Source organism: Panthera pardus, unplaced genomic scaffold (genome assembly GCF_024362965.1).
Source record: "Panthera pardus isolate Hobbes unplaced genomic scaffold, ASM2436296v1 HiC_scaffold_16, whole genome shotgun sequence".
Taxonomy (NCBI): Eukaryota; Metazoa; Chordata; class Mammalia; order Carnivora; family Felidae; genus Panthera; species Panthera pardus.
The window spans coordinates 142,435,240-142,456,055 of NW_026526721.1; the positions used below are offsets into that span (position 1 = coordinate 142,435,240).

At 38.1% G+C, this 20,816-nt stretch overlaps 2 protein-coding genes across 28 annotated transcripts in view; both read right to left on the reverse strand.

Moving 5' to 3' along the window:
• NEK10 (NIMA related kinase 10) overlaps nucleotides 1–4,749 on the reverse strand; it is a 222,831-nt gene extending 218,082 nt beyond the window's left edge. For 6 of the 11 annotated variants that reach the window (XM_053903876.1, XM_053903879.1, XM_053903875.1 and 3 more), the window contains exon 1: nucleotides 4,550–4,747. The gene's annotated coding sequence lies outside the window, so the exon portion shown is untranslated. Of the gene's footprint in view, nucleotides 1–4,356; nucleotides 4,493–4,549 lie in introns of those variants that run through there. The other 5 variants (XR_008422616.1, XM_053903873.1, XM_053903878.1 and 2 more) reach the window with 3 other exon arrangements.
• A 1,744-nt stretch (nucleotides 4,750–6,493) lies between these two features.
• The window catches only part of SLC4A7 (solute carrier family 4 member 7), a 112,807-nt gene continuing 98,484 nt past the window's right edge, over nucleotides 6,494–20,816 (reverse strand). For 12 of the 17 annotated variants that reach the window (XM_019422865.2, XM_019422868.2, XM_019422875.2 and 9 more), the window contains 4 exons: nucleotides 18,470–18,601; nucleotides 15,880–15,977; nucleotides 12,641–12,748; nucleotides 6,494–10,795 (listed from right to left, as the gene is read on the reverse strand). In XM_019422865.2, the coding sequence (XP_019278410.1) occupies nucleotides 10,714–10,795; nucleotides 12,641–12,748; nucleotides 15,880–15,977; nucleotides 18,470–18,601 (420 nt within the window). In that variant the 3' untranslated portion in view covers nucleotides 6,494–10,713. The remainder of the gene's footprint in view (nucleotides 10,796–12,640; nucleotides 12,749–15,879; nucleotides 15,978–18,469; nucleotides 18,602–20,816) is intronic. The other 5 variants (XM_019422869.2, XM_019422870.2, XM_019422881.2 and 2 more) reach the window with 1 other exon arrangement.

A 20,816-nucleotide genomic window follows, 5' to 3' on the forward strand; every position in this document is an offset into this window, starting at 1 on the left:
CCAGATTCACGAGTGTGTTTAAAGCTCATTTTCCTATGGAAGACCAAGTCTCTCAAAAATGTGAGACCCGTTTCCAAATCCAAGCCTGTCCCCGGGCTGACACTTTCTATCCCCTTACCCTACTTTATTTTTACCTCTTTACCTGTCTCTCTCTCCCAAGTAGAATGAAATACAAATAGCTACATTTTCATGGTACTTCCTACGGACGTGCCACAGTTCTAAGAAATCTGCCGGTACTGATTCACATGATAAAACAACGCCATTTGACAGGAGACTGAGGTGCAAAGGTGAAGTGACTTGCCAGAGGTCCCATATCCAGCAGTGAGGGAGCTGGGATTTGAACCCAGGCAATCTGACCCCAGAGTCTGTGCCCTACGGGCCCTGCTCTACTATCCCCGAGAACATAAATTCTAAAGGAACAGTGTCACTGCTCAATTCCCAGATGCTCAACAAATGTTCATTAACTGTTTGAATGACCTTCTAGCTCCTCTCCCTGTCCAAGTGCTCAACTCAGTTCACTCTGACTTCAGTCTCAAAAATGGACTGGCTCTGAAAGTCAGAGTAACATTCCAGGCCCTTTTTCACCTACTCAAGACTTGACTGGTTAGTTTCTTTCGACCCACCCTTATCTGACATGACATCCTGGACACCTCAGATGGTGACTGTTCATTGAATGAATGAGTGTCTTACCTGTAACGGAGCTGTTGACAATACACAAAAGTTTGTGACCAAGTAGGAGGATGTCCTAGAAATTGCACTTGAATGAATTAAAAGATTGATTTATAACTTCTGTGGGCTGACTGTGGAAATTTCACTATTCTTACCTTCAGTGTGTTATTTTTTTCTTCTTTGTTAAGACATTTTTAGGGCAGTTTTAGGTTTACAACAAATCTGAGAGGAAGGTACAGAGATTTCTCATATACTTCCTGCCCCCACACCTGCATCGCCTCTCATATTAACAATATCACTCACCAGAATGGTACATTTTTAAAATTTTTTTAATATTTGTTTTTGAGACAGAGACAGAGCATGAGCAGGGTAGGGGCAGAGAGAGAAGGAGACACAGAATCTGAAACAGGCTTCAGGCTCTGAGCTGTCAGCACAGAGCCCAACGCAGGGCTTGAACTCATGGACTGGACGGTGAGATCATGACCTGAGCTGGAGTCAGACGCTTAACCGACTGAGCCATCCACACACCCCCTGAATGGTACATTTTATACCAATTTATGAGTTTGAGCCCCACGTTGGGCTCTGTGCTGATGGCTCAGAACCTGCTGCCTGCTTTGGATTCTGTGTCTCCCTCTCTCTCTTTGCCCCTCCCCCACTCATGCTCGCTCTCTCTCTCTCTCTCTCTCTGTCTCTGTCTCTCTCTCAAAAATAAATAAAAACGTTAAAAATTTTTAAAAATAAAAAAGTAAAATAAAAATGACTTAAATATATATATTTTAATATTTATTTTTGAGAGAGACAGAGCACAAGTGGGGGAGAAGAGAGAGATGTTTATTCATTTTATCTCTCTCTCAAAAATAAACAAATATTAAAAAAAAAACAAAACAATTTTTATACCAAGAATGAACTACATTGGTACATCATGATCACCCAAAGTCCACAGTTTACCTTAGGGTTCACTCTTCGTGTTGTACATACTATGGGTTTGGACAAATATATAATGACATGTATCCATCAGTCTAATATCATATGGTCTTTTCACTGCCCTAAAAATCCTCTGTTCTCTGTCTATTCATTTCTCCCCAACCCCCAAGCCCTGGCAACCACTGATCTTTTTTACTGTCTCCAAAATTCTGCCTTTTCCAGAATGTCATATTGTGGAAATCATACAACATGCAGCCTTTTCAGATTAGCTTCTTTTACTTAGTAATATAATGCACTTAAAGTTCCTCCATGATTTTTCAAGTCTTCATAGTTCATTCCTTTTTAGTGCTGGATAATATTCCATTGTCTGGTTGTATCATGGTTTATCCATTTACCCACTAAAATGCAAATATTGGCAACTGTGAATAAAACTGCTGCAAACATCCATGTAAATATTTCAACTTTGTAAATATGTGAATATTTACTAAGTATAAGGCACTGTGCACTTGATAGGAAGTATGCACATTTAATCTTTAAGACAATCCTATGAAATATGTGCTATTATCAGCCCACTGTACAGATAAAGAAGCTGACTGGGGCCCCTGGGTGGCTGAGTTCCATTAAGCATCTAACTCTTGGGGTGCCTGGGTAGCTCAGTCAGTTAAGTGTCCAACGTCAGCTCAGGTTATGATCTCACAGTTCGCAAGTTCAAGCCCTGCATCAGGCTCTGTGCTGGTGCTGACAGCTCAGAGCCTGGGGCCTGCTTCAGGTTCTGTGTCTCCCTCTCTCTCTGTTCCTCCCCCACTCATGCGCGCTCTCTCTCTCTCTCTCTCTCTCTCTTTCAAAAATAAAGAAACATTAAAAAAAAAGCATCCCACTCTTGATTTCGACTCAGATCACGATCTCACAGGTTGTGAGTTTGAGCTCCGCATCGGGCTCTGTGATGACAGCTCGGAGCCTGGAGCCTGCTTCGCATTCTGTGTCTCCCCCTCTCTCTCTGCCCCTCCCCTGTTCTCTCTTTCTCTGTCTCTTTCTCTCAAAAATATTTATTTTTACACCAACTTTTAAAAAAAATTTATTATACACAAACTTTAAAAAAAAGAAGAAGAAGAAGAAGAAGAAGAAGAAGAAGAAGAAGAAGAAGCAGCTTGTAAGAGGTTAAGTAATTTGCTGTGGGCCACTGAACTAAAATGCTGAAGCCCGGATTCAATTCCTTGTATCTCTGACTCCAAAGCTTATCTCTTACAACCTATGCTGTAGTCCCTATTTCCCATTTGAAACATACACCATATAATAATAGCGACCATCCTAATGATTATGAAAGACTGTGAGTTGAAACAGTTTCCAATCATCAAGGGTCTTAAAATGTAAGTAAAACCCACCAGCTCAACTTTCGTATTTTGTACACAGAAGCTTCATTGGCCAGAAATCATTTCTGACTTTTCTGGAACTCATAGGGATGTCACGAAGAACGGTGCCTTCTCATTTTAGGGGTTCATTCACTTAACCAGTCTTTGTTGAGCCCCCACTCTGTGCATGGGGCTGAGAGAGAGACAACAGTGCTGAGTAGGACAGGCAGAGCCCCTGGTCTCGCAGAGACGGTCCAGAGAAGGGAGCAGAAAAGTAACGAGGCAACACACAGAGAAAGATTGGGGAGCAAGTGAGAACGGGGTTGGGGAGGCTGCAAAAATTGGAGTCCACCGCGGGCAGCGTGAACAACAGGTGCAATTGCCACACACGGGAGAGAACACGGCGTGTTCTGGGAACGGACAAGACGGAATGGCTGATGGAAGGCCTGACTAAGGAGGCTGCCGTAGGATAATGGAGGGTCTTTGCAGGAAGCGAGCTGGCCTCACGTTATTTAGAAAGGTCACTCTAACACTCATGGGGAAAACGGATTAAAATAGGGCCAGGCTGGAAGCGGGAAAGATGGGACGGCTGCTGAACTTAACCAAGGGACTGGTGAGAGAGAATACAGTGAGCATGTTGATGGTGATGTGGGAATTGGTTTGGCAGCTATTTAGAAGATATACCCTTGGGGCGCCTGGGTGGTTCAGAGGATTGGGCCTCGGACTCCGGATTTCAGCTCAGATCATGATTTCCTGGTTCGTGAGATAGAGCCCCGCATCAGACTCTGTGCTGAGTGTGGAGTCCGCTTGGGATTCTCTCTCCTCTCTCTCTGCCCACACCACCCCCCCCCCCGCCCACTCACTCTCTAAATAAATAAACACATAAATATTTTTTAAAAAGGGTACAGACTTGATCATTGATGGAAATGCGGAAGAAGAGGTGATGTCAAAGATACTGCCCAGAATGGGATTTTGGTAATTGAACGGATAGAGCTGCCCAAGATAGGGAATCCAAGGGTGAGGCAGGCTGGTGGGAGTGGAGGGAGATGGCTTTTAGGGTTACACACGTGTGGAGTTAACTGGCAGCTGAATTTGGGGGTCTGGGCCTTAATGGAGCAGCCCAGGGCTGGAGATGAAGGGGGGCAGGCATGTGAGGCCTGAAGGCATAGAAGCGGACAGGCTCGCCCCACGTGGCGCAGAAAAGCAGAGGGGCAAAGCAGCATCACAGAAGGGGAAGGCGGAAAAGCGGCACCCATAAAGCCTTTCATGAATGAGGCGGCAGGCGTATCGGGAAAGATCGGAAGACACACACTCAGGCGCCACGTAACCAAAATAACTCCTTCCTGGAGCTGGACGGGCCATCCAACACCGTTGATGCACTTGCCCGCCATCCCCCCGCCCGACACCAACCCACCTGCTAGGAGACGGGCTCTCGGCGGCTCGCCTACCCGCGACAGCCCGCACTCTCTGCCCCGAGCCCAAGGCGAGTGGAGCTTGACGCCCGGAGGCTTCGGGGCTGCTCCTCAAGGACCTGCGGGCCTCTCCTTGGAGACCCTGCCTCAAACCGCGCGCCGGCGCAGAGGAACGCCCGCTCCCGCCCCACTCACCGCGCCTGAGGGAGCGTCCCTCCTGTAGGCCAGTTTCTAAGTCCTCTTCCTCATCGTCCCTGCTGCTGCCACCGGCGGCTCCGGATCGGGGGGTGGCCCGCCCCGCCCACCCCCCAGCCCACCGCCGGTCCCCTCCACCCCGGGGACTGCACCGCCGGCCGCACCGTTGGCACAATCAAATCCCGCTTTAGGCCTCCAACCGGCGCCGGCTGAGCCAATGCCGACACCTCTTCTTCCGCTGCGCCGGTGCGCCTCGGCCAATCAGGAACAGCCGTGCTGCGGTGTACCGAGCGCCATGGCGACGGGTGACACCTGCCCCAGGGTTACCGTAGCAACCATGGAACGCGCAGGTTCTAGCCCCAAGGCTGCAAGCTGGAGCGAGCAGCCAGTCACCGGGACCGAGAGCTACTAGCCTGGGGACAGGCTTCCTCAACTCGGTGGATTTTCCTGGACTTGGCGTGCCCAACCTTTTCCATTTGAAGTAAAATGGGTGAAGTAAAATGGGAAAAGAGCTGCTTCATCTTAGTTTCAAGAAGTGCTATGGACGAAAACCAATTCTCTCCCAAAGCAAAGGGTAGGTTAGTTTGAAAGGATCAACACTACATGCTTTGCATACGGCGGGGACACATTTTTGGCTACTCGAGTGCACTGCACACTTCAGGCAATGAGAATAGGGTGTTGTGAAAATAAAAGGGACCTGGCATTCAAGACATCTGTGCCGCTCACCTAGCATAGGCACGTCTCTTCACCTTTTGTGAAGATCTGAAGCTTCTTGGGGAAAAAACAAAAACAAAAACAAATACAAAACCAATGTCATTAAAGCTTTCAAAAGAGGATTCCCATTATCAAGCTTTAAAAAATGAAAAATATTCAGTGCTCCTCTTACACACACTATTTCACTATTCCACCACATCGTCTGGTAGTCATTATTTTTCATTCTAGTTTAGAAGTGTGAAATGGAGATGTAAATTTCTTAAGCTGCCCGGCTGGTTACTGGCACAGCTGGCTAAGTGACGCAGGCAGGGTAGAACCTACACGATTCTACACAGTTCTGTGCAGTAGTACCTACACAGTTTGAATCCAGAGCCCAATTTTATCCACAGTGATGCTCCATATTTCTTCAAATATAAGACCTACTCAATCTCATGTTAATATTGCTCAAAATGACCAATGAGTCAATTAGTGCAGTGACTACATCTCCCAACACTTAATATTTAAAAAAAAAAAAATTAAGTTTGTTTTGAGAGAGAGAGAGAGAGAGAGCAGGGGAGGGGCAGAGATGGAGAGAGAGAATTCCAAGCTGTGCTGACACCACAGAGCCGAATGAAGGGCTCGAACTCATGAACCGTGAGATCATGACCTGAGCCAAAACCAAGAGTCGGATGCTTAATGGACTTAGCCACCCAGGCGCCCCCAAAACGCTCATGCGCTGAGCATGGGGCCTGCTTGAGATGTGCGCCCTCTCTCTCTCTCTCTCTCTCTCTCTCTCTCTCCCTCTCTCCACCCCCACCACTCATGCCCTCTCTGAAATAATTTTTTCAAAAATTTTAAGAAGGAAAAAATTTTTTTAAATCATAATTAGCCATTAAAAATAAACAAAAACCTCCAAGTCTTCAGTCTGAGAGAGTTCAGAATTTACACACTCACTGCACATCATGAAATGTGACGTGTGTTAATTCCACATCATATTGCAAAATTCTAAATAGATGTGTCTTAAATAATGAACCAGTCTATTCTTAAAGGGATTTAATTTTAATATTTCTTAATAGCAAAAAGCCATTGTGAAACACATAATATTTTGTTTCATCTTCTTTTCTGTCTCCTTACTGAAATATATGAATATTAGGAAGCAGGAAACAGAAATCACCTATTTTTCCTTCACCCCCATTCCTCCACATGAAGAAGCTACGCAGCAATTCTAATAAACAAAGTACAAAGACAATATCCAACAACTAGTTCAGTAGACTTTTATTGCTCTTTCAACTTCAATAACATCTCTAAAAAATAGTTTTCTTCTAACAATTATGAAAGAAATTTGAAAGGCAGGATCATTCACATTATAGACTTGGTAGAGACTTGTACTTCATATAAATGAAAAATACCCAGTTCTACATTTTAAATGTTTGATTTACCTTGGATTTATTACAAAAGAAAATATTATCATTGTAATTATAAAAGTCATAAAAATTAGAACTGTACTGTGAAATTATACCAAGCTATCAAATATTATATAAATGAACAATAAAATTCAATTTCTATTTATTTAAACATAGTAAACATTAGAAGATAACTCCCCTACAAAACAAACAAAACACCCCAAACTTTTAATATTAAAGCAACAAAAGAAAAGCCACAACACAAAAATCAATGCACAAAAATCTGATTTAAAAAAACACTGGGGTTTAACAATTGCTATAAGTCAACTGTAGAAGTCGGTATGTGCTAATTAAATTAAAGTTTAAAAATGATCTGTAGATGATTCCATTTCCAACTATATGTTTTCCTATTATTGATACTTATATTACTTTTTGATATGATAGGAAAAAAAAACCGACTTTACATTAAAATTGTCAAATTTTGAATTCTGAACACTATTTTAAATTTTCAATGTCCTTACAATCTTTAAGCTTACTTTCTAAAACATAAATAATTGTTGGACTAAACCAAAAGACACTTCACATATCTGTACTGTGTATGATAACAATGATGTAATCTACATAAATAAAATTCAGAACATTAAGTTATTTGATTTAATCATGTTTGAATCACAACGTTATATCAATGGCTTACACATCCAAAATCTGAGCACTTTAAAACGGGATTCACATGTCCAAACTGTTGAGCGCATTTACAGAACTGATGTCCGTGATATGATCCTCGAAAGACAGCAAGCTCCCGTGTAATACCTCAGTTTCAGACATCATTTTATGTTTTACAGGAATTTTGAACCTGTCTTTGTGAAAGGAAAAACTTAGAAAGCTATTATATACATACATAAAGTACGAGGAAGAAACAAATGCTTTTTGGATGGAGAAAGCAAAAGTTAATCTTTCTGAATGGTAAAGAAATCTGCTTTATAAACACATGCATTAGCACATAAATTTTGTCCTACATGTTTTACAAAGACTTGGCAAATGTGAACATTGATACGCCACAGCTTTTTTCAACAACTTAAGAGATTTAAGATTTTTAACATCATTTGCGCGCGTGCACACACACACAGACAGACACACACACACACACACACACATCCATTAGAAAGTTTGTATGCTTCACTTCAACATACCTAATATTATTAGAGAACATACAGAATCATCCTTTTATCATAAGGAAGTTAGCTCACTGTTTTCTCAAAAGCTGCTATTTTAGAGTGAAATAGCATTCAAAAAGAAAGTAAATTTCAGATGGTCAACATCAGGATTTATTATAGTCTCTGTAAACAGACATCTATAAATAAATAAAACAGGGTGGAGAGAAGAGAATCCTGAGGTGGCTCTGTAGCCAGGATATTCAGTAGCACTAAGTTCCATCCTGGAAACCAAGGCATCTAAGAAAGTGCAGGGCTGTTTATATTAATTTATTTTGTAAATGGAATATGTACAGGTTTAATTATTTTGCACCTTGAGGTAAATCAGTACACTGCAATTACTACTGCTCATTTACACCTATTTAAGGCAACATTTAAAAATCAATATATGTAGTAAATTATATTTTTCACTTGTCTTGCAATGAACACTATCCACGATCGCTATTTTTCAAAAACAGTGGAAAAATATCATAACCACGTAAAACAAGCAGTTAATTACTTAAAAAACATGAGTTACCTTTGCTCTTCAATGGAGTAGTCATATCAGATCATTTTGTAAGTCAAGTAGTCAAAAGAAAGCAGAAACCATTGACAATTAGAAACATAGCAAAAACATTTTGAGTGCAACGTATTTTGCAAGTCATGGTTTTTCTGGCACTGGACTATCACTATACATAATTAAATAAAATTACAGAAACACTATGATGCCAGGTAGTTTTCAGTTTAAAATTTAAAACCCCTTCCTGTAAAATAAGAACATTTGTGAACCCTATGGTGTCCAGACACAAAGAAATGATGTGAGGAAATCCCCCTTGTTCAGGTCCATCAGGGGAGTTTATAAAATGTAGCAGCAAATACTGGGGTCTTTGGAAATGATTATGCTGCTGTGGATAAACAGGAATCATTTCAGTGCAAGCTCACGAAGAATAACAAGCACCATGGGTAATACTCAATTATCGATTGCCAACAGAGTCTAAAACTCTTCGGCAGGCAGTACCAAATGATGCCGGCTATGTTTTCTAAAGAAACGTAGCTACATTTCCAAATTCCCATGTGAAGCGGAAGTCAAATCCCTTATTTTAACTAGAATCTGACAATATGGTCTCAGATGGGAAATGACATCTGAGTTATTAGTAAGTAGTTTAGAACAGATGAAAAACACTTCAGAATTGCTAAAATATCAGCTTTTGGCATTCCTCATGATCCTCTATAAGATCAACTTTTCATACTTTTGTACCTTAATTACAACTGATTAAAGGGAGCATTGGAATTTCATTAAAATTTTCATCTTAATATTCATGTCGCAATTTTGCTATTTCTCTCTGTGGCTTCTCAATACTCATTTGGTTTTTGTAAATTATCCTCTTGCCAAATCAGTTTCACAACCCCATTCATCCAGTCCTACAGGCTTAACAAGAACAACATTTATTTATTTCATGTAGAGCTAAGAGTATATAAAAGATGGCTAAAAAGATGTGCTAGAAGTTAAAAAGGCAGCTCAGAAAAGCAAAAACAACAATACTAACACAAACTAGAAAGAATGCCATCAATCTGAGCTATACATAAAATGTCTAAATTCCTTTTAAAATACAAATATGGCAGTGCTTTATATCAAAGATGTAAAATCTGTCAACTGCTTTCAGATAATAAACCATAAATGCAAGTGAGCACCAACTATTTACATTAACAATTTAAATTACTCTGTATTTGTTATCTTTTCAAATGTTTATATAATATTTAAGTATATCAATTAAAATAAATAAAATATTTTAAAATGCAATCACATAACAATCTATTAAATAGTATCTATACAATAGAAAGAATAACAACGTAAACAAGAAAATGAAAGGTAATTCTTTAGAATAAAGTAATACTGATCATAAACCCATTAAGAGAATTCTGACTCCTGATTATTTCCTCATATTACTTGCAATAGAAAAATAATCAAGGACCTGAACCTGATACAAACTAAACCACATTTTAAGTAAAAGACAGCAAAGGCAGAGAACAGAGTGGGCATTCTGGGCTCTGATAAAGCATTAGGATTCAGAAAATATTTCTACAAAGGCAACAAAGTTTAACTATTAGAAATTTGCATTTTATAGCTTCTAAAATCCATAAAGTTATGACTGCTATAGGTTAAATTATAAAATCACCTGCAATTTTACTTGTCTATCGGAATATAAACCTAAATGTGGAGTTTTAAGATTTAAAATAAATTTTAAAAACATAAATGTCAAAACTATAGTTCTTAGCTAGAAAATTTCTATTGTTCCACCTTTATAGCCAAGAAATCTCCACTGCTTATGAAACATACAGATTATCTGCATAAATGAAACACACATGCAGAGAAGCCGTGACATGTTACATTTGTCCCACAACACTGGCATAAAGACTCCCTGTTCTTCCCATAAAGAACGAACAGAAGTGAAATAATATGCAAAAATTTTTAGTAACTCAAGTAAAAATTATAAATATATGGACAAAGTACGTCACTTAAGGTTGGTATGAATTACCACTGATGGACAAAGAGATTTCAAGGAAAGCAGATTGAATGCATTTCCCCACATCTTTCTACCGCAGAACACAAAATGTTTTTCCAACAAAATAAATATTTGAAGAGTTAAGAACCATGTACCTCATTTCTAAGAGACTATTTCATCATATACACAGTCTCCATGGTGTTCCTAGCAAACTTCAGACACTACCTCAAAAACTCAGTAGTCACGCATTAAATAGCATGACGTACAATATTGTTATATATAGTGACATGAAATACACACATTTTATATATATACATATAATAAAATATATATATAGCTGAATAGCTATATATATAGTTCCTCTTGGTTCAATTCTATAATGAAGTTTCAGCATCCATGTATTTCTTTGTTGGTTCATCTTCAAAATTTATTTTCACACTGACAGGCTTTTCAGGGCTATTTAAAACAAAGAATGAGAATAAATGATTTTGAAATGGATACATATTACATTCTAAACACGGCCAACACTTAGCATCCATAATCACCCTTTTGAGATGACTATAAATACTATAAACTAATGACTTGCTATTTGTTACTTTATTGCTTTCTTTTCGTATCAGTAAATTTGATTGGAAAGACAAATATTAAAAATTCTTAGATTTTTTTCAATGGATATGTTTGCTACTGAAATTAATGTTTTTCTTACAAGTGAAGAGGAGTTTCTTAAAATGGGTCATTTTATGACTAAGTTTATTAATTTTACTTTATAAATAAACAGTTGTAGCATGTGACATTTCACTGACAAATCCATTAAAAAAAAAAAGTGACCTTTGCTAATATAGATAAGCATCAAACAACTTCCTGCAAAATGTAACACATTTGCAAACTTTCTCTTCCCAAATTTGGTTCACAAATATAAGATCAGAACACATCTATTTTATATTTTCAAGTTACTATCAAATACAATGATTCCATGTACACAGATTTAATTGACTAACTCATAAATGAAAATACACTGTGGTTTGCTGCCTTCTCCAGATAAGACTGAAGAAGGACCCCCAAACATTTTTCTGTTAAATGACATAACCCGAACACTGTCTTTCTTTCCCTTTGATTTTGACTTGAGGAACGACCTGAATGAAAGGCAGAAATATAAAAGATACAATAATATTATTGTAAGGTCTTTACATTTATCAAAATAATCTCAGCCACGAGTGCTGACAAGGTGTGAAAATTAAGAGTAAAAAGAATATCAAGCTAAATTCTAGCTGCATGGAATATACAAAATGACAAAGAGTTAAACTTAAAAACTTTTAAGATCAAAGACAGAAGTCTTTGACTTCTTAGTCCAGCTTAGAGAATCGGAACTCAAGAAATGATTAAAAAAAAAAAAAAAAAAAGGATAGAGATTAAGTAGGAGCAAAGCTCTAAGAAGAGGTAAGGAAGGTGTGAACAAAACCTAACCAATTATCATCAAAAGACAGTGGCCAGAAAGATAGTAGCTAATGAGGAACAGCTAGTGATTGTTTTTCTGGAAAAGTTTTGATTGGATATCCAAGCAGAATACACTGACACAAAACGAGTCTGGTCCAAAGTGACACAGAATACCTGCTGAGTATGAACGACTGAGTACACTGCTGGATAACACCTCATTTCTCTACAGACCCAAGGGAATCAAGTACCCTTGGGCACCTAACAAAGAATCTAAGGAAGGAGGTATGAAATAGTTATGGAGTCCACGCTCCCTTATAAAACTGACTGGCCGTTACATCCATGGATTAAATTTCTCCCGACTATCTTCTAGGAAAACATTTACCTCACCTGAAGAAATGGCAGGCTAAAACAAAACAAGACAAAACCAAACAAGGAAAACAATCATGTCTGTCTTTTTGCTTGGACCATCAGAAAGAATGACTGAGGGAGCGTCCAATTATAGAATTTATGTAACCCCTAATAATTATCTTTCTGTACATGGTTTCTGATCTTTTATATACTTATTCCATATTACCATAGGTGATATTCACTTTTATTCTAAAATGGCTCAAATTCTTTTTGGAAATAGGCAACCATGAGTTTCAAAAAATAACTTCTTTGGCACTTATATCTGATTTCCAGTATTCGGCGAAATGATGGATAGACAGATGAAAGGAAGAAGGAAAGAAGAGAAAAGGGCTGGTTTTGTTAAGAGAATAAAACTTATGCAGATTGAGTTAAATGTAATGGTTTTATTAAATAGCTATCTAGGCAGAAGTCAACTGAAAATCGGCTACGGTTAGAAAATGCGTAAATAGTTACAGCTACCTCGTGTTAGGCCTGGTTACTTTGGCATTCTCAGTATTCATGGAAAGTGCCTTCCATTGTGCAGTTTTGGCCATTTCATCTGATATGTTAACAACTGAGGGATCAACACTAAAGAACAAATATACTTTTTGGTTAGTATTCAGTACTTGCAAAAGCATTAATATTGTCGCTCTTGACTATATAATATTTGTCTTCATCAACTTAAAACTGAGAAAGCTCTTTGTCTTGCACTTAAACCAAGGTCTAGAAAAACATCAGAATTATATAGTTCTGTTATAAAGATATCACGAAGCATTGTATCTTTCTGCATAATCAAAGCTAGGAGTTAAGATTATAAATTGGCAATGATGCCCAAAGATGATCATCTTGGCTCTAAACGTATTACTGAAATAACATAAAAGACTACATTAATGTGCTTGTAAATATAAAAAATATAGCCTCAACACAATTAGAAAACTTTCACACCTGGCAAAAATCTCAATCTCATCAAATAAATATCCCCAGTTAAAGAAAGAAAAATTGAGATTATTTTTTTTAAAAAAACTGATTTTTAATAGCTTTTAAAAAAACCTTTAAAAAGAATGGTTGAAAAGGCAATCAAAATCAAAATCAAAAGAACGAAATACTGTCCTTTCATTGTAAGAGAAAAATGTAACCATTCCATGTCTTTATAAAATATTGCAACATTCCTTTGAGATGAATCCAATAATGATCATATCCATAAATAATCTGGGGCTCGAGGTTATCAGTCACAAGTCACAGGAAAGTGCTATGAAGTTAATAGAAATATATTTGCAAGCCTTTTTCCTTCACCAAAAAGTAACATTTCATGCATAGAAGTGACAAGCACAAATGTCAAATTAGACCTTAAATTCACAATGTGATGGCAGCTATGTGATAAATGACTAAACAGCACTCCTTTAGAAAAATGCTAGCTTTGTTCACACTTTAAATCCAATATCGCTTAAAATAATAAGACTGCAGGGGCGCCTGGGTGGCTCAGTGGGTTAAGGGTCCAACTCTTGATTTTGGGTCAGATCATGATCTGAAGCCCTATGTCAGGCTCCAAGCTGAGCATAGAGGCTGCTTGGGATTCTCTTTCCCCCTGCCCTTCCCCCACTCACACTCTGTGTGTGTGTCTCTCTCAAATAAATAAACATTAAAGAAATAAATAAATAAACTTTATTTAAATAAATAAATGAAGAAATAAGACTGCAGAGAAGTGTAACATGGTCCTTAAAGAATCTCTAGGAAAAGGTGCTTTACCAAGTCAATTTTTTTAAGGTGCAAAAAATTTGAAGGCCCAAATTCACAATGGCAGAGCCATTCCAACTTGAAACTACCTACTGTGACTAAACATTTCTTTGGTTTGTTGCCAACTTCAAATAACTGGAGACATTCCTGAAGCACTTCCTAGCTTCAAAATGTCTTCCTCTAAGAACTTTCCCATTACTAAAAATTAAGACTTTTCTGAAGACAGTACATGTTTTGTTATTCCCCAAAATAAAACTACATGGGAAAAAAAATCCCTTCCTTTCATGCTTAACGGAGTTTTGCAGTTTCCAAATGTTTTCCTGCATTACCTCATTTGATTTTCATGGCAGGTAATCCAAAGCTACGTAAGACCATAAAATATGACAGATAAACAGATCAGCCGATTTCTGGCATTCCTGATGACCAAATTTTAAGCAAAGCAGCATTTATCATGGCCTGTGCCATCACTTAAAGAGACAAAAGTATATGTACAGATAACCATCCTTTTTGTTAAATATCAGACAGTGTAAGTATAGATTCCACTTAAATTTGTCAAGGCCCGTGTATAATCATACTGAGAAAGGGATAATGCAGACTAGAGAGACGAAGTGGCAAATAATTTCAGCAAATTGATGAGTCACTAATAACCATCATGGCCGCTCCTATAGTCTTAAGTCCAACAAAATTAATACACTAATTCATTGAACAAACATTTACAGAACCCAGCAAAGCAGAGCACTATAGCTGTGTATATCAAGACATCTATACTTGGCATTTAATTTAAAGAACATAAAGATTTGAGGGAAAATCATGAAAGGTGACACAGAGTACTTAATACCAACGATGAAAATTAACAGTAAAAATTATAGAGGGAACATTACTTATGAAGTCATCTATCAAAACGAATTAACATGTACAAGTCTAAATACAACATCTATAAAAACTATAAAGATTAATTAAAAATGAAAAAGATCTGAAGTTAATAAATACCAACAAACCTTTTCTATTAAACGGAACCTATATACATTCTATACCTGACTTTTCTACTATCAAGCGCTAATCAGAAATAGAATAAATGTGGAACCAGAAATCAGATATGTGCATAAATAATATAGACTTTAATTCTTTTAAAACTACAAAAAAGTACACAGAATTTAAAGACAGAATTTACCACCATCTTTGGTTCTTAAATTTACATATAAACCACTAAAGTCATACATTATAAACTATGTATGAAACGCAACTTGTCCGTGACATGAGCCCTCACTGACAATAGTCAAGTCACACCTTTGCAAAGTAGGAGAGTTCCGGGGCCTCTACACATAGTCAAAATTTGGAAGGTTATCAGACAATGGATTACCAACGTTCATCTTTCAGCACACGCTGACACAGCCCCAATAAAGGACAGAAGGGAAAAACCTATACTACTGAAAGAATGGGACTATCCTGAGTTTTGTGTTCTGACTTTAAACTTCATTAAAACAGAAGGAGTGATACAAGACAAGTAGCTCTTGTCTGCTTGGCATGTGAGTTGGTTTAATGTTCTGGTCTAAGTCTGGCCTATCACCTGCGAAGGGAAGGGCCTTGCGACTCCCTTTCGAATTCACGAAGCCCCCGGTTAGTCGATATGCTAGATGCCAGTTTTGTCATCTTTTTAAAAATAAAGATCGTGGGGCGCCTGGGTGGCTCAGTTGGTTAAGCCTCTGACTTCAGCTCAGGTCACGATCTCACGGTCCGTGAGTTCGAGCCCCGCGTCGGGCTCTGGGCTGATGGCTCAGAGCCTGGAGCCTGCTTCCAATTCTGTGTCTCCCTCTCTCTCTGCCCCTCCCCCGTTCATGCTCTGTCTCTGTCTCAAAAATAAATAAACGTTAAAAAAAAAAAAAATTTAAAAATAAAGATCGCTACTTTAATGAAGCATTACATGGTTTATTCATGTACTTGAAGTGTATACAAAATACATTTTACAAGATAAAGTTTTATCTCACCTATATTTCAGGGCCTTAACTGGAATCTGTAAGAGACTTCCTCCTTCAAATGGAAGGTGCACAGTGTCGTCATCAGCTTGAAGCATCCGTTCAGCTTCCTTCAGGGCACATACACAAAAAGATTACTTTTCCCAGAATATTTCCAGGAGGACCAATTACTATGTAACATCTTCAAGAACTGGAAACCCAAACTGACAATATTATTTAAATATAACATATTTGCCATGGCTGGAAAAGTCCTTTTACTATTAGAAACATATACTTATGGCACAATAGAACACAACCATTTGGAAAGACTAAATTGTAAATGCTTATAACGTTCATTTAAGTTTAACCATTAATACTATTTTAAAAATCGGTTTAGCTACATAAATTTTATTATCAATTATTAGCACAGAACAAGAGATAAAATTCTGTGAGATCTCATTACAATACACTGTAAGCAAAACCTCATTTGTAAAGGAAGGGTTTCTCAATCTCAGCAATACTGACAGGGCCAAACAGTTCTCTGTAGTAAGGGGCACTCCTTACTAGGACTAGTAAGTAAGTAACACTAGTCCTAGTGTTAAGTAGCATCCTAGGCCTCCACTTACTGGATGCCCCTCCAATTCTGACAATGAAAAATTTCTCAAACATTGAAATATGACCCCAGAGGAGAAATGTCACCCCAGATGGAGAGCAACCTCTATTGGAGACATGACCCAAAATCATGACGTCATAATCACTGGGGGCAGGGCTGGATGGACTGGGAGAGCATTCACACTCTTCTTCTTAACAACAGAAATCCCACTATTTGAAGGTGGCAACACACCCAGCTTTTAAAAAGTCAGCGTTATGGGGCGCCTGGGTGACTCAGTTGGTTAAGTGTCCGACTTCGGCTCAGGTCACGATCCCACAGTTTGTGAGTTTGAGCCCCGCATCGGGCTCTGCGCGGACAGTTCGGAGCCTGGAGCTTGCTTCAGATTCTGTGTCTCCCTCTCTCTCTGCCCCTCCCCTGCTTGCGCACTCGCTCTCTCTCTCTCTCTCTCTCAAAAATAAATAAACAGTAAAAAAAAATAATTAAAAAGTCATCATCAAAAAAACCCCCAAAACCCAAAGCTCAATTTCCCAGCATCCCTTGCAACTCCATGTGGCCATGAGATGCACAAATAAATTACTGGATGACAGTTCTGGAGAGACTCCTTAGAACAGGACAGTAAGGGGAGAGCAGGTTTTGCTTTCTCACCCTATCCCCCCTCCTCCTTCCTGCCGTCTCTCATGCTAATATGACAGCTCCGGCTTGGAATCCATTTCGACCTAGGAGGGGATGCTGAGTATGGAAACGGTGCTGAGGACGGCAGAGCGCAGCCCAGGAGCGCCCGGACGGTGCAACTGTCATATTAGCTCACCCCTCTTCTAAGACTTCTTCTACCTGAGCCCAGGAGCTCTTTGTGTTTAAGCCCCCTGTACTTTTGTCTCCTGTTATACACACTGACCCTTATTCCGACTTAATACAGAAAATAATACGCAGGCAATTTTAACCTAAGTATTTCATAAATAAATTCTACCGTACTTGAAAATTCACCAAAAGCTCATCAACATTTGCACATATAATATAGTTTTAAAGGAAACAAGAATCTTTAAAAAATTCTGGAGACTCCATTCAAATCAGTATTTCCAATTAGTATCCTGATTAAAGAGTCATGATTTTTCTTAAAAAGTAATCATAAGGCCAGCAATTCTGCCATAAATCAGCACTGCATAATTAATCCAAACTATGAAAAAAATACCAACAAGCCTTAAACATATTTGTCCATGAAGTTTAATAAACTCATTTTCGTAAATACTACACAATATAAGGTATATACTACGTTGCTTTCTCTCAAAAATTAGGGGGAAAAAGTAATTTTGAGCTTAATTGTACTTTTCGTAAAATGATATTTAAAGTCCTTTTTGTCATTACGTAGATGTCAGATTAAAATGTTAAAATTTAAATGTACGCTAAAATGTACTTATGAATTTAAGATTTCTGTTACCTATGTTTTAACACTGCTAAATTCTGTCACTGTTAATTAAGTACACATGGGATACATAATTTTTATTTATTTATTTATTTTTAACGTTTATTTATTTTTGAGACAGAGAGAGACAGAGCATGAACGGGGGAGGGGCAGAGAGAGAGGGAGACACAGAATCCGAAACAGGCTCCAGGCTCTGAGCCATCAGCACAGAGCCCGACGCGGGGCTCGAACTCACAGACCGTGAGATCATGACCTGAGCCAAAGCCGGCCGCTTAACCAACTGAGCCACCCAGGCGCCCCTAGATACGTAATTTTTAAAAGGCTGGTTTTGGGTCAGGGCTTTGAGGGGGCAAGTTGGTAAAATGGGTAAGAACTTATGTTTGGGACGAGTTACCTACTAACCTCCCTCTGCCTCAGTTTCCTTATAGGTAATCTGGGAATGACAAAAGTACCTACACTTCATAATGATAAGGTTCTTAGGAGGATTAAAGGAGCTGATTCCTGTAAAGTGACCATAAGAGTGCCTGCTACTTGGTACGAAGTATTAAGCAACAATGAATAGTGTAAATTTAAAACTCTGGTCTTATTACCTCTTTCTCTTTTTTCTTTTTGTCATCTTCTTTCTTTTTCTTACTTTCTGGCATGAGATCATCAAGCCAACTAAGTTCTCTCTTTGTGAAACACAGATCCATGAGTTTGCGTACAAAAACTAATGCGAGAACCTTAAAAAAGTGGAGGAGAGAATATTAACTAAAAATTAACTATATCATTTGAAGAGAAAAAAAGTATCAAATGATAAATAACCAAAAAGTGATGCATGTATTTTATTTAAAAATCATTTCATATACCATCTTATTTCAAAGGAAGTGAGTTACCTATTTATCTTTCAAACTTCCTGCTCAAAGAAAAGATATTAAAAATACCATTTTTAATATTTTCCTATATAAATCGCTTGCACTCTGCATAAAATTAGAAAGCAAATTAAGCATACATAGTATCTTCACAGTAAAACAAGATTATTAATTTTTATGACTTTAAATTATACACATTATATAGATAGATACAATTTTAAAAATCTCCTAAGCAATGCATTAGAGAATCCATTTCCCAATATCAGGTTTAAACTTTTCAATTATATAATGTGCTTTCCTTTATTTATTTATTTAAAAAAAAATTTTTTTTTAATCGTTATTTATTTTTGAGAGAGAGACTGTGAGCAGGGGAGGAGCAGAGAGAGAGGGAGACAGAATCTGAAGTAGGCTCCAGGCCCCGAGCTGTCAGCACAGAGCCCGACGTGGGGCTCGAACCCATGAACCACGAGATCATGATCTGAGCCAAAGTTGGATGCTCAACCGACTGAGCCACCCAGGCGCCCCTAATGTGCTTTCCTTTAACTGCTACTAAGGTTGAAGAAACGTTTGCAAATGTTCATTGACCATTTGGACTTCTTCCCTTTCTTCTTACCATCTTCCTTATTACTGTCTTTTCCCTGTTTTTCAATTGCTTTTTTATGACTTTTATTCATGAATTCGTAAGACCTCTGTGTAGTTTAGATAAAGGCATTTTATTCGCCTTATGTGTTACAAATACTTTCTCCCAGTTCACAATACGATTTTATTTACTACATTCATAGAAAACACTTAATTATCATGTGGTTAAATAGATCTTTCTTCCTTTTACAGTTGGGTTTCCCTATCTTGAGAAGTTATCCTCAATCACTGGACTATATAATATTCTTCAAAATCTTCTACTACATTTTAACACTTACGTCTTGAATTCATTTATGGTTTCTTTCTGAATAAGGTAGTGAGTAAGGAAGCAACCTTAGCTCTCCATTCAGAGTCAAATCATCCAAGACTATATACTACATTTTCCCATGTAGATGAGTTATCATCTTTAATGAAATGTCCCACTTATGGTATTCAAGTGGTAAATTCTCACATATATTCTGATAAATTCTATTTTTCTGATTTATGTCTACGCCCCTGTCAATTCCATACTATGTTAGCTGCCCTCACCTGACAGCAAATTTTAAATATTTAGTTATCACAACAGTATGGTAGCAGCATAGGAACAATCAAGTCCCTCCCTCACCCCAGACCCCGCCAGGAATTCTTAATTATCTTTGTTTTGTTATTCCTCTGGTATTTATTACACCTTTACTTTTTTATTAATATGCAACTTACATTAAAATAGAAAAATATCATATGTACAGTTTGATGCTTTTGACACATGTACATATTTGTGAAACCTACACCCGAACAACACACAGAACACTTCTACCATCCATGTTGTTATCTGTGACTCTGGCATTTATTTTTCTCCATAAGCTTTAAAATTACCCAGTTCACACTGACAACAACTTCCCCACATACACACAAACACATGCAAATAAACTCATACAACTCATTCCTGAAGTGACATCTTTACAATACTAAGAATGCAAAATAAAGAACATGGTATATCTTCCTATTTGTTTGGGTCTTAATTTTATGTACTTCCACATTTTATCGGTTGAATTGTGTCCCGCATGAAAGATGTATTGAAATCCTAACCCCCTGTACCTCAGAACGTGACTTTATTTGGAAATAGGGTTGCTGCAGATATAATTAAGAGGTCATACTGGAGTAGGGTGGGCTCCTAATACAATATGTCCAGTGTCCTCAAAAATGGTCTTATAAAGACACAGTGATACACAGAACACATTGACAACAAAGGCAGTTTGGAGTTAGGCAGTTGCAACACGAAGAAGGCCAAAGATTTTCAACAAACTGCCAGAAACTAGGAAGAGGCAAAAAGGATTGCCTCACAGGTTTTAGAGGGCCCCATCCACACCTTGATTTCAGACTTCTAGGATCCACAGCTATCATATAATACATTTCTTTGGTTAAGCCAATGGTTTTCTGGTAACCACCTGCCCTAACAAAATTCTTATTA